At 42.6% G+C, this 13,766-nt stretch overlaps 1 protein-coding gene across 1 annotated transcript in view; it reads right to left on the bottom strand.

The window, feature by feature from the left end:
* The window catches only part of PROX1 (prospero homeobox 1), a 49,960-nt gene that overhangs the window by 15,015 nt on the left and 21,179 nt on the right, over window positions 1–13,766 (bottom strand). The window contains exon 5 of the mRNA XM_069800151.1: window positions 13,067–13,261. Within this exon, the coding sequence (XP_069656252.1) occupies window positions 13,067–13,261 (195 nt within the window). The remainder of the gene's footprint in view (window positions 1–13,066; window positions 13,262–13,766) is intronic.

Here is a 13,766-nt window from a genome sequence, read left to right on the forward strand (position 1 = left end):
CTGTTTCTGTACAAATCCTGTTTCTGTTAAGAAACGAAGGTTTTGGAAAGAGAAAAAGATGGACAAGAAATTGGGTGGCCATTCACAACAGTCTGCTCTCCCACTGTGGCACACAAAGGGAAGCCCACTGTCTTGGGACAGCGCTAATAACACAGTGCTGAGCCTGGCGCTTGGGAAGGGAAAAGCATTAGCCCGAGTCTGGCTCAAAAGAGAAAAATTAGGAAAACAACAGAGGTTTCCTATTGCATTTACTGTTATGCTGTAGCTTTTTTACTCTTTGTAAAAAGCTGGAAAACACATGCCCCTCAAATGATTTAAGAATGTATTTTAAAAGTGTTTGTTTGAAATGAACGTGAGATCCCTTATCCCTTGAGTGGAGTTTGGGGCACTAGTAATCTACTGCTGGCTTACTGTTATCTCCTCCGCCAAGCTCACAAAGAGGAGAGAGAATGGGCATGGCTCTTACAAGGAAAAAACTGACAGTGGGGCTGCTGAGATGTCTGATAATATCAGGGAAGTGAAAGTGGTAGTGCAGTGAAAATGGATACTGCATGATACATTAGATTTAATCACTTGCATTTCAATTAAGCTTTTCCACAAATAAAGATTGGGAAGTACTCTGCAGAGTCCCTGCGCGGCTGGAGCGCCAAGCGCGGTTGGTGCTATGTGCCCTGGCTAGACGCACACAACAGTGCTTCTGCAGCTCGCTCAGGCTGAACCCTCCCTCCTGCCTCCTGGGGTCCTCCCTGTTAGGACCCATCTTCCCATTTTGCAGTACGCGAGAGGCATCCCGCACACGTCAGCACCCCCGGAGGATCTCTGTCCTGGGACTGCTGTGCCTGTGGTTCAGGGGATGAGCCTATCCATCATGGAGACACAGCTACTCTCTTGTGCAAACAACGGCCTTAACATGCTAGTTTTTAAGTGCAAAAGTTGGTAAGACTTGCAAGTAGAGTGGGCTAAACCAAAATAAAAATACTTTCCGTTTATGATTTATTTAGACTTTTTGCACCTTGGAATTCAGTTCTCCCCTTTCCCCATCCTCAAAAATCATCGATATCGTTTTAATGGGGAGATTATTATCAAGTTTCCTTTTCTGCCTTACTGATGAATTAGAACTGCATGAGATGTAGAGGCTTCGAATGGAAACTCTGATTGCCCTTAACTTATTGCATTGCCAATGGCACTGCTGCAGAATGGAAAAATCACTAAGGCTCCTATGGCTTATGATAGTTGGGGGTTTAGTATGTGTTGGGAAATGTAAGAAAGAATCACAGGACGGGTTATTGTCACACCCCAGCAGCTGTCTCGAAACACCGGTTTCATTCGAAACTGAAGGAGAAATAACACTCATGCACCCAAGAATAGTCTAACTTTAACTCAGTCCCTTCGCGGTGAAATGCAATCTGCTACAAGAGGCTGCCTACAATGCCAAGCAGCATATTACGTACCCTGCTGCCAAATTCTGGCAGGTACCATGTACGGGCGCCCACAAAAAACCTGTCCAGAAAAGTGAGTACAGGGATGACCACCCAATTCTGGCTCTGCTGCAGGAACAGCAGAGAGGTTATTGCATACTCTCCTGGACACATCAGCCAGATGGGAATATGATGTGTTACTCAGAAGGACCAGGAGACACAGCCTGGACTGTGATGAGCAGGTACGTCTCTCAACAGCAGTAAGTCCTCTGCTTTCATAGTGTATTTCCATGCATAAAAGAGCTGGGCAGGCAGAAGCTGCTGGTTAGACCTTGGATATAGAGGAAAACTGGTTCATAATGCCTGTAGTGTGCAGGGATGTTTTTACACTCAGCAGAATTTGGCCCTGTGGATGAACCATTAACGCTGCAGTAGAAGTGATAATTAAAGGCTTATACATCTAGAATACATCCTATATATATAAAAATGCCGTAACAGTTAGTAAACATCTGTAATTGGTGTTGCTTGCTCTTGCACACTCTTCCCATCTCTGCATTGCAGTCACCTTTGTCTTCTGTGTCTGGCCCTGAAAAGCTCCAACTGTGCCCTCTCCCTCCTCATTTTACATATGTTGAGGTGGGGGGAGTGAGGAGGGAGGTAGAGGAGAGGGATGGGAAGCAGGTGGTGTTTAATCAGTCTGGCAGGGAAATAGGCAGTCACTGGGGTCCTTTTGGGGGTGTCAGGAAGGTGGTAAGCATGCCCTCTGGCAGCAGGGTACCTCCTTTCCTCTTTCCCATGGCAGAGGGTAGGGGCAGGAAATTGTGCATGGTTATGGGTGAGGGATGTTGCAAATGAAGCTGGCTCCACCGGCCCAGGCTCCCCCCCCGATTAACTCTGACGAACCTCCTCCCAACATAACCATGCTTTTATGGGCATCTGGACCCCATCGTGATGGGATAAACTGCTCTATCTATTCCACCCTGAGCCATGCGGCTGGCCAAACTGGGCTACAAACACCCTGTTACAAGCTTCAGTGCAGGACCTGCCAGGGACCGGTGAGCCTCGCAAGCTTGTGAGGCCAGAAGACGAAGTCTTACACCCTAATGGACTGAGCTCCCTCTCGTTTGACTCCTCTTTATCCCTTGCAGAAGGAAATGGTGTGACTCCAGACGGCGCTGGGTTAGATAACCTCGAGGCTGGGCCTCATCTGATGGAGCCAGCCCTCTCCGCAATTGCATGAGATAAGCCACTTCGGCTTCCCCCTGAACACTGATACTCAGCAGTTAAAGGGCTTTTATTTGCAATGTTGATTTCCCCCCTCTCCTCTGAAAACTTTCTGTGGTTGTAGGCTACTGCTTTAAATGCATTTATGTGTCTACACCACCATTCTCCCCTAAGTCCCAATCAAAGCAGCAGCCTTCCTGCTTAGCAACAGAGATCATGCCACCCCGGTCTGCTGCTCTCTGCAAAGCCTCTCCATTAACTACAGAAACAAGTTCAAGGCCACATCTTTGAGCACTCTGGACCACCACCTGGACTCAGCTTCTTCTGACAGCACATTTCCACTAAAGCCTTGCAACTGCCCCCCCCGCAGAGGGCAGTTCACGAGTCCCTCCGGTGGCACACAAAACAAAGCAGAGCCTGGCTACGTACCTTCCCCCTCTGCAGATAAGAAAGATGAACCTTGCCCCTTCCAGATCTACGGGGAGAAATCTCCAATACGTTGATTACCTTCAGCCAGACCTTCTGGCTGTCCCTCTCTCTCTCGCCCACCTACACTCGCACGTCAGTAAGATGCCAGGCTCTTTCTCTGCACTGCGAAATTCAGCTATACTCTACTGGAGGTGATGGGCTCTGTGTAACTACACAAAGCGATCCAGTACTCTGAAGACTCCCTCCCTCTTGGACTGAACAGTATTTCTTAACTTTACTTCTTGTGTCATTAATGTCACTTCAGTAGGATACTGAACCATGGCTACTTCACCTCCTAGGTTCTCTCTTTCTCATGCACGTGAAGGACACACAGTCCTCATGGACCCCGGCAATATTCTGCTGTTACTTCCTCACAGCCTCAGTATTTTTCCCGTACAGTTTTAAGTATCTTCGAAAACAGCATCCCCATTGTGCTCCACACCGATGCTGGAAGGTCTCTCCGCAAGCAAATCTGCGCTGCCACTGCTCTTTCAGCCCAGGGCTACCTGCTTTGAGAAAGGGCAGGACCCCAGAAAGCTGGCCCAGAAACCAGCGTGGGTCACAGTGCTGCTAAACCTCTCCCACAGTTTCCAAGGGTTATGACAGTTTGCTAATTCACATTATGAGAGCCTGACTCTCGTCCATTTTAAAACATGTTGAAGATATCAAGCAAACAGTGTTCTGCGTGAAGGTGACCTATTCAAAGTCCTATAGAACGGGCAATCCTATCTGTAAGACTTCTGTTAAAGTCAGTCACGCAGCCCTGACCCCGCACTGTGAGATGGTATCGGCTGGGACCTCCTCTTTTGGCAAGCGCGCCTTACAAAAATAAAAACAACGCTCCCCTCCACCCCACATCCATAAACATGATGGCTCTGTGACTCCAAATCCAGGTCTGCATTTAATTTTTAGTTTTAAAATAAACAAATGAAACTTTTTTCCAATTAACATTTAACATATATTCACACACTTGACTACAGTAACGCAACGAAAGACAGCTTTTCAGCTGGCACAGATTAATTAGCTACAATGATTGCTGGAGCTGATTTACACCAGAAACTGAGAATCCAGCCCAGAATTTAGTTCAGCGTCATGGAGAAAAAGCAGGGGGTGGGTGGGATGTGGAGGCAAAAACCTTACAAAGCTAGTAAGCTAACCCACTATTTCACATCTCTCTGGTACAACATTTATATAGACCAGCTTAGATAAAGTTTAGAAGATCAGACATTTTCCTCATTTTCACAGTACAAAATGTTCTATGTCCTTTTAATGTGACACATTAAAACAGGATATAAGAAATTTCAGCTGATCAGGTCTCATGAACACCCTCCTCCTTCACTAGACAGTGCTGCTTCTCCAAAAGTTCTGAGTGAGAAATTTAGCCATGTCATCTAAAAGAAATTAAGAAAGTCTGGAAGAAACATGTGCAACTTGCATGTTATCCATTACCACAACTAGGATTTATTAAATGGTAAGAGAAATCACTGGTTTCTTTTCCTTTTCTTTTTTTTCCTCTTTATTTTTGCAGACGCCAAGTTTTAAAATTGAACTGCCTAGCCTAACAAACTCTTTCTATGTGCAGGATGAATGAAAAAGCATGTCAGCTTGTGAGGGATAAGACTTTACACGAGTGAGGGACAACATGGGTTAAAATTCACCTTGCTTCTCACTTCTCATCTATGATGGGTTTTTGGAGAACGACGGACATCTGGAAATCAGTTTTACATAGAAAAATAGAAAACAGGGAAGAACTAGGAAGATGAATAAAGGCTCATCACAGACACAAAAGACCAGAGCAAAAAGAAGCTTGGATTTGGGTATTCTTGTCTGGCAAGGAGGCAGGCAGTAAGGCTAATGAAGCATTTGCGATATGGGACGTATGCCAGCGTAACAAAGAAGATGTGCATCAGCTCTGCAGATGTGCCAAAGCCCCCAGAGCAAAATAATGACATAATCACCATCAGTGTCACAGACCAGACTGTACACAAGGTGACATGGGAGAGAATAAATAAGAGTCTTTAGAGGCCTGTAGTACACACACGGGAAGGAATAGCCATTCCTCACAACTGCCACAAGAGAGTGGTGAGATGTTGGGTATAATGTGTGCAGCTAGCAAAAGAAATCTTGAATTGTGCAAGGCTAACACACTATAAATTGGTGCTTTTCTCGATCTCCAGTTGACGTTTCAATTCCCACTACCCCTTGTTGAATGCAAAATGAAATGGCAGTAGGAGTCGGAAGAGTTTGCCAAGTTTTGTTTTGTTTTGGTTTTGTTGGTTTCTTTTTTTTTTTTTTTCTTTTTTGGAAGAGGGTTGTTTTGTTTGAGAAGAGGATGGGGCAATAAGGATGAGTACCAGTAAATAATTGTAAAAGAACAAAACCAAAACCCCAAAACCCCAAAACAAAACACAGCACACCACGACTACATGCACACACGCGCACAGGCACAGAAACCCTGCACCATTCAGCTGGAACAATCCTAGGATTCCCCCAAAGCAAAATTAGAAACAAACGAGGATGGCTTTTGCTTTTTTTGGGGGGGTTGTGCTTTCTGGTTTACTGCTATCCATGAACTAAACCAGGAAAAATCCCACTAAAATATTTTTCCATGCTAAAAGACAAGATTACTATTTTATTGATCAGTAATAAAACACCGCTTAGGGCAATTTAGTACTTAACATGTTATTTGCGGTAGGGAGTAATCTGAAAAGCTCTGAGTAGCCTTAAATCATTTCACAACAGCTCTTCCTGCATAAAAGCAAGTGTTCGCCTCCGTACAGCTGTGTGATTTTGTGGTATATTTTTTTACAGGACTTTTGTCAATTTTTAAAGGGAACATCTGTTTGATAAAGTAGAACAACACTGGTAGTAATCCACAGGCCTAAGTGGGCAAACTGTGAAAGAGCAGGAGATATGCTGAAGGCGCCAACAAGACTCTCGCAGAAGGAACGCTCAAGTACGTAATTGTTTGCAGGATCTGGCCCTACACGAGGAGCTCAGAAGAACAAAGCACTTGGCTTCACCAGTGTCCCTTTTCATTGCTTCTAATGAAAGATTCATAAGAATAACTTTAATTTTTTATGATCTTTTTTTGCATTACTGTATTAGCTGCATCTACTTTGTATGCAATTTCTTCTTAAATACAGAAAACCTGTTTCAAAATGCCAGGCATAATAACTTAATCAGTACAATAATTCATCTTGATTGTTGTGCGGTCCTTCTTAACAGTAAGGAAGTGAGATAGAACCCAGAAAATGTTCTATATTATTATTCCTTTACATTGCAAAGTGATGTATTTATGAAGAATGCAGGTGACGGTCCGGAGTGGAGTTCTTTTTTCTTATTTTTAAGACAAAAAAAATTATTAAAACGTCCCTAATTTGCTAGTTAAACTGTTCAGTGGAAGAATGATTGTATTTGTCCTTTTTGGCTTCGCCCAATTAATTGGAGCAGTAACATAATGATTGTTAATAAACAGCTCTAATTTGACTGTACTTCTTGCCTATCTACTAACCGCACCGTATCTTTGTTTAGCATATTATCAGGGAAAACAAGGAAGCATGTATAGAATTTTGTTCTGTTGTATATGAAGTTTAATAATTACACCACAGAGGATTCTAAATTAATCACAGAAGGCACAACAATATTAATAATCTGTTTAGCAAACTCTGGCATCTTTGCACTTTGATGTTAGAAGCAGAGACAGTATGAACTGTGGCAGTTTTTTAAATTGGGTGAGTGTTTGTTTCTGTTACAGCTTATACCAATGTTTTCTTTTATGCTTTTTCTACGGTGCACCTTTCTTTCCTCTAAGAAGAAAAACCAAAACACAAAACAAAACCACAGAACAACTCAACAAACAAGCCTGTGCTTATTTGGGTGCATTTCGATCAAAGCTAACAGATCGAATATTTCATTTATTTACCAAAGTTTCATTGCAGCCATTCTTCATAATTACAGCAGCGTTTTAATTTTTTTTCTTCCCTTGAATAGGAGAGAAGGGGTTCTGAGAAAGTTTTTAATTAGCTAAATAGGTCTGTGTAATCTAGATGAAATAAACACGCCCGTTTGAAAGGGCTGTTAGAACTTTTCCAGCCATTTAATCCATAGATGGCTGAACACAATGATACCTTCCACAGAAAGCTACAGCCACCACCAGCAGCTGTTAGAAGAGAGCTTGCTCCCTGCTCCTATTGATAACCCTTTGTGGAATGAAGAAAAAGAGCTGAGGGAAGGAGAACTGAATGTCAGACAATAGACATTGCTACACACACTGTCTCTGAACTTTCCTCATCTCTGAAGGACAATTAATTATGAAGGCCTTTGGGGTAGGTCGAAGCAAGGGAAAACCTACTGCTGGCCCAGCACTCCAGCCGCTATCTCTGTGTTTGTTAAATGGTTGTGCCTGTTGGGGAACCAGAGTAGCAGCCACCAAAATAGCCAATAGATCATTTAGGAAAAAAGAGCAAAAGATTTTTTTATGTGTGTCTGTCCTTGTATAATTCTATTCTCACTGTGAAATCATCCATACACAAAACACAAGGACATTTTTTTTTTTTTTAGAAGAACCACAGGGTAGGTTACAGTCAGAAACGGCCTCTCAGTGGTGTGTTAAAAAGGATGGTCTTTTCACCAAATCATTTCACAGAGGCAAAACAGACAAACACAAAGAGTTGAGACTTTTTCTCCTACATTAAATAGAGTAACTGATAAGGTCAGACATATGATACCTAAAGACATGAATCTGTGAACTCTTGAAGTCAAAGGACTTCTCTGTGCAAAGGAACAATCTTTCAAAGGAAATAGATCATAGAACTCCACTGAATCCCCTTTAAACTTTATGAAGCAGGAGGAGAAAAAGCTCTAAGTAGGGAAGCTTGACAGAAGAGCCTTGAACTATTTTCTGAAGGAAAGATGAGACCCTCCCTAGGCTGCCACAAAACATCTTTTTTTTTCTAAAGGCTCTTCTGAACTTTGATATGTGCCAAGACACCGCTATTGAAAGCTGTATAATTATGTGCTATAGCCACTGTAGAAAATGCTTTGTTCACCACAACAAAGAACAATAAGCAAAGTAAAGTGACATTACACTGTATCTTTTTCTTTAAGAATGTTGAGAAAGGTCACGGTACGTTATAACTAATAAAGCTGTTGAGTAAGGAAGTTTAAAGTTGATCTTGCTGTGCTTAAATGTAACCCAATGACAAAAAGGCAGAAGGAACTAAAATTGTAATGACATTAAAAAATAGATCATATATCAACGTGCCAACTTCATTATACAAACACCTTGAATCCGAAGGACACAAACAGAAAAACTGTGTAGTCCTGCAACAGTATTCCTCTCGCAATTCTCTCCCTAATAGCTTCCAACTACAATCTGCAGTTCAACAAACTGCAAAAACTGTTTAATAAGCATTAATTGATACATGCAATGCATGGATCCTCTATTGCAAGCTGTGGATTTTGTTACTTGATTAAAAACCGGGTTAATTTCCTGTGCAGTTTCAAGGAAAGCTCTGCTGTTTCACAAGAGAGCCTATTCAAAATTTAAAAAAAAACCAAACAAACAAAGGAAAAAGGCCTGAGGGCATCATTTAAATTTCCTGAAACCAAGATTTTTAAGTGAAAAAGAAGTTCCATTTAGACACCTATGTTTCAGTTTTTCTTCAGAGGAATCAGGACAGTTATGTTTGCTATTTTCAAATTGCCAAAGCAGCTTTACTCTCCTTGCTGCAGATCACCAGACAGCAGCCTTCCGACTTTGTCTTTAAGAATGCTGAGAATGATGTTGAAACGCTACAACAATAAAGCCCTTGAAAGAGGAAGTATACAGCTGGGGGAAAAAATGCAAGGAGTTTAATACTGAAACAAACAACTGTCCCGTTAGGCTGTGCCCACTGCTGGTACCACCAGAAGTGCAGAGGCTGCCACTTTGTACGGAAAGAGCAATCTCTGAGATGGAAGTTAGCGAGTTACGGACTTGATTTTCACTTCTCTTGAGGCCACATTGCACTGCTTCGGTTGTGCAAAGGAGTAAAACCATTTGTAAGTGGCCTTAGTTTAAATGAGAATCAGGTTCAAAGGCTTTAATTTTCCTTTTGATGAACACCAATTCAGTTCAAGATGAATCCTGCAGATGAAACTGGGGAAGAATACAGGTTCCTAAAATAAGCACGAGTGGCCAGAATTTTTGGTAATTTAGGATGCCTTAATTATTGGATGGAGTGCTGGGCACACTTCATTTTCAGGGAATGGACCGTCGAGGACCTCCTGACAGAGTGGCTCTCATTAATAGATCTCCAGTTAAGCATCCCAAAATGGCATTGGCCTAAAACCATCATCACTTCTGAAAATTTTGGCAGCCAGCGTTCCTCTCAAGGGTTTGTAGGCCGCTTACGTGACTGGGTTATTACTTAGATTTTATAGATGGTGTTATTTGAATTGTTTTACATAATCTCATTGATTTTTATGGGACTAACTCAGAGTGCCTTAAGTTAAACATCGTGCTAAGACTTGAGTACAACTGGTCTTAATTAGGTTTTTCCCACTAGTGTGGTTTTCCCCTGCCAAAAGCAGAGCAAACTTCTTAAAAATGGTTTTCTCCCCCTTCGAAATGATGACACGTGCTGTAACTAGCACTATGAAAAGAGGCAATCATCGCATCAAGCCCCACTGTACCAAAACTGCATACAGTGTATTTGTGCAAATAACGCAGCTTGGCAGACGTTTCACTATTGTGATCAATCTCAATAACTACGTCTGCAAAATCGGGCAAGTTCCCGTGAAGCAGCAGGCAGGCTGAGCTCAGAAAGATGGCGTGTGCGGGGGCTTGCTTTGGTGCTCATTTGCTCGCTACGCAGAGGAACATGGCAAATGTAGGGAGTAGGCAGGAGGGCATAGAGTGAAATCACTAGCACAGAGAGACCCTGAGACTTCAGAACTAAGACTGAGTCGTTAAATGCCCACAAGGAAAAGGAACGGGCATCATGCAGAGAGACGTCAATACACAGAGAACGACAGTAACTACAAAAAAGTGCCAGGGATCAAGGATGATGGAGGAGTGGGAGCCAAAGCAAGGCTAAAATCCAGGTATTGTCCTCAGGCCAGTTTCTTTTGCTCACTGTAAGTACGTAAATTGGAAAAAAACCCCCAAAACTTATTTATGGTTTTTAACCATATTTTAACTCACAGCATGGTGTTCCCCTTGTTTGAAATCATCCTGCCAGTCACAACTGTGAGCTCTGATGATCTGTGTTAGGATGAGTTGTGAAAAAGAGTTACAAAATTATTTGGGATTTTTTTTTTCTTTTAATGCATAGCAACAATACCTGACTTTAATTATTGCAGCTGGCATTCAAAAGCCTATGGCAACACCACAGATGAGACAGGTATCAAGTGGCACAGCAAGATGTCCTCTCTTTCTGACCAACTTCGGCATTCGTGCTGGAACACTGACATTTGTGGCTTTCATTCAACCTACCTTCTCCCTCCCTGGAAGAATGGCCCCAGAGCAGAGAAGCATCTTCACCTTCCACAAAAAAATGGTGGGTTTTTCTCCCCCCTTTCAAAACTCAGTTTCAAATTATTCTGTGCAGCTCGGCACAGGTTCCTCCAGCTAACTTTACTGCGAGAGAGAAATGTGGAACTGGCTACACACATACACACACGTGCACACAAAACCCAGGCAAAGTTGCATTGCACTGGAGGAGGCATTGTATCTGTCTCTGGCTCAGAGCCACAAGGGTACAATGGCAAAGCTAAAAATGATAGGACATGTGCTTTGTTAAACATCTTAGTTGACTTTGCTACAAGCTGTCAGTTGCAACGTGCAGGGAAAGGAACACAGTATCACAGATTCCCGAGCAAATCAATGGCACAGCCTGATATGGACCAAATGCACATTTTAGCTTTATCATTTTTTCCTAATAGTCAATTTAGGAGTAGTAAAGTATATGCATGAATTTCACCCAGGAAAAGATAAAGGGGAGGGTTTAGGAATAGTAGTGTAGGTGATTTATGAGAAACAGCATATCAGACTAATCAGAAGATCAGCAAAGCATCACTGAAGTATGAGACGAAGGAACCTTGATGATGCTAAATATGGCAAATGCTCTGTTTGCTGAATCCTTTTGGATCCAATTTCAACATTACAGTACTTGTAATTTTTGCTTTGCAGTTTGTGGGTGAGGGGCCAGGCATTTATTTATCAGGAAAAGTTACACTGGCTACATTAAAAACTGCACTGTACAGTTTAATGATCTCATAACTGCTGTATCTTCAGTGCAAAACCAAGATTTAAACCTCTAGGAAATTCTCATTATACTAGATAACAGAAGAAAGACTGAGTGAAAGAATCTGCAAATCATTGCCATTTATAATATCTCTTTCCCTCCATGATTGGGGAAAAAAAACCAAGGGGCTCCTTTCCTACCAGATGATAGACCCCTTGGCTGAGAAGAAGAGACTGCAATCACTAGCAGTGCTAAACATACCAGATTTATATTTTCTCATCTACCTGAAAACACCTATATGCTCCCCACAATTATTCACTGAAGTAATCCATTTACATTAATACTGCAACTAACATTTTGAAAAGAAGTAGTAAGTGCCTGAAATCATCAAGGACATCATGAGAACTTTTGAGGGCAAAGAACATTTCAACCTATGTTCTGCAAACAGAAGAAAGTTGCATTAAAAAGAAAAAAAGCTTGAGGGAATTTAAGCACATTTTGACAGAAAAAAACTGGTCACACTTATCTCCTTATGTATTTCCTTTTCTTTCCTGTATTTAGCTATTATGCCTTGGCATACAGGCAGACCTACCTCCCAGGAGTGGGAGTCTCCCATCTTGTGCATACGTGAGTACCTAACAGGGCCAGAGCCCTCAGGAGGGCCTGGCAGGGGCACGGCACACCAAACATGACGTCTGTATGTTGTCACCAGCTGCAATGAATGGCAAACCCCTTGAGGAATACCCTCTTCCCTGTTCTTTCTTCATCTGTCCCTTCCATGCAACCATCCTCCCAGAAAACTCTGCGTGCCCATAAGAGGGGGAAGGAGCTGAGAGAGCCGAGAAAGTCTTTGCTTAGAGCCTCTTTGCATCATCTGAACTTATGTGCTGTGAAAATGAGCACTGCTAAAAATCCCTCGGAAGGATTTTAGGCCGGAAACCACCCTCCTTATGCCAACAAATGTCACTTTCGCTACAGGAGGGGGCTCATTATGCAACTTGACCCTGAGTGAAAGGTGCAGACAAACAAAAATCCCTAATAATTAGTACCACCATTGCTTTCCCACTCCACTTCACCAAGAGATGGGATTACTCGAGCCTCCCCCTGACACACACCCTGTTCAAATGCATCATTACATCTGACTACCTGAACAATGCAAACTGCCATCCTCAGCAGGGAGAAACACTCTCCCGTGGTATCGCCGAGGGTCAGCATGTTAATGATAACAATAGTCTGCTGAGCTACCAGGCTGGCCTGTAAACAGGAATCTTAATCAAAGCCACAAACCTGTTACAGCAGAAAACAGAGAGCATTTACTTCGAGTAGTCATTTTATCCTGCAGCTTGACAAAGCAAATGTATTTTAGTTCTATAAATCAAATGTAGGAAAGCAGAGGAAGGTAACTGCAACTGTTTGATCACACAATTACGGAGCTTTAGAAGAGATGTGAGGTGACTTCTATCACTACTGTCTCTCCTAAAGGAAACTTCAAAAAGTCAAAGCTAAGAAACTTATCAAAAAAAGTTAAACTTTTATCTCTTGTCAAGTCCTAGTGAGGCATAAGTCTCCAACTACCAGGGCTAAAAAGATTAATTAGCATCATTCAGGGATGTGGAATGCCCAGATTCCACCGGTCACAGCCACAACAAAAAGGTACATTATTTTAAAGGCAGCCTGGACCACGGACCGACTCACACACACACAGAAACAAAGATCGGTGCCTACCTCAAAATCATTTGCTTTATTGTAGTGCATGTTCAGGGCCCTGTACAGCTCACAGTCTCTGGTTATAGACAGCTCCTCAGTGCTCGTGACCCCGTCGTTGATGGCTTGCCGCGCATACTTCTCCATCTGAATGTAGTAAAACTCACGGAAATTGCTAAACCACTTGATGAGCTGAGAGGTAATGCATCTGTTGAACTGTTAAATTTAAACAGTAAGAAGGATAAGAGCACTGACATTCCTCCCCGCAAGCCCCATTTCTTTTAAAAAGCATTCTTTCCTCCCCTTCCCCACCACCTTTTAAACCCATGTCTCTGTGTTTCTACTGCGGGGCGGGGGGGGGGGGGGGGAAGCAGCTGGCAAATTATGTTAGTGTATCAGACGAGGGGAAAATGTATATGGCCCCAAAATTCCAGGACTAATAACTGAAAGGTAATGATACTGCATCCAACCGTTTTCCAAATCTTTAAAGTAGTCTAGATTTTTTTACCATTGCACCTTCCCTCCCCCCAGCCCGCCATGCTCTCATAATTAAAAAATGCGGCATGCCTTATGGGATGCATAAGGAATAGTTATTTTGATGTGTAGGTGTTGTAACCGACACAGTGGACTTTGGTATATTTAATTGGCCAGCCCTTTACACCTTACGCTGACTTAGTGATTTTTACATCAGGTGCTGAGTAAACTGGGAGAACGTGACCTT

Source organism: Haliaeetus albicilla, chromosome 13, assembly GCF_947461875.1.
Source record: "Haliaeetus albicilla chromosome 13, bHalAlb1.1, whole genome shotgun sequence".
Taxonomy (NCBI): Eukaryota; Metazoa; Chordata; class Aves; order Accipitriformes; family Accipitridae; genus Haliaeetus; species Haliaeetus albicilla.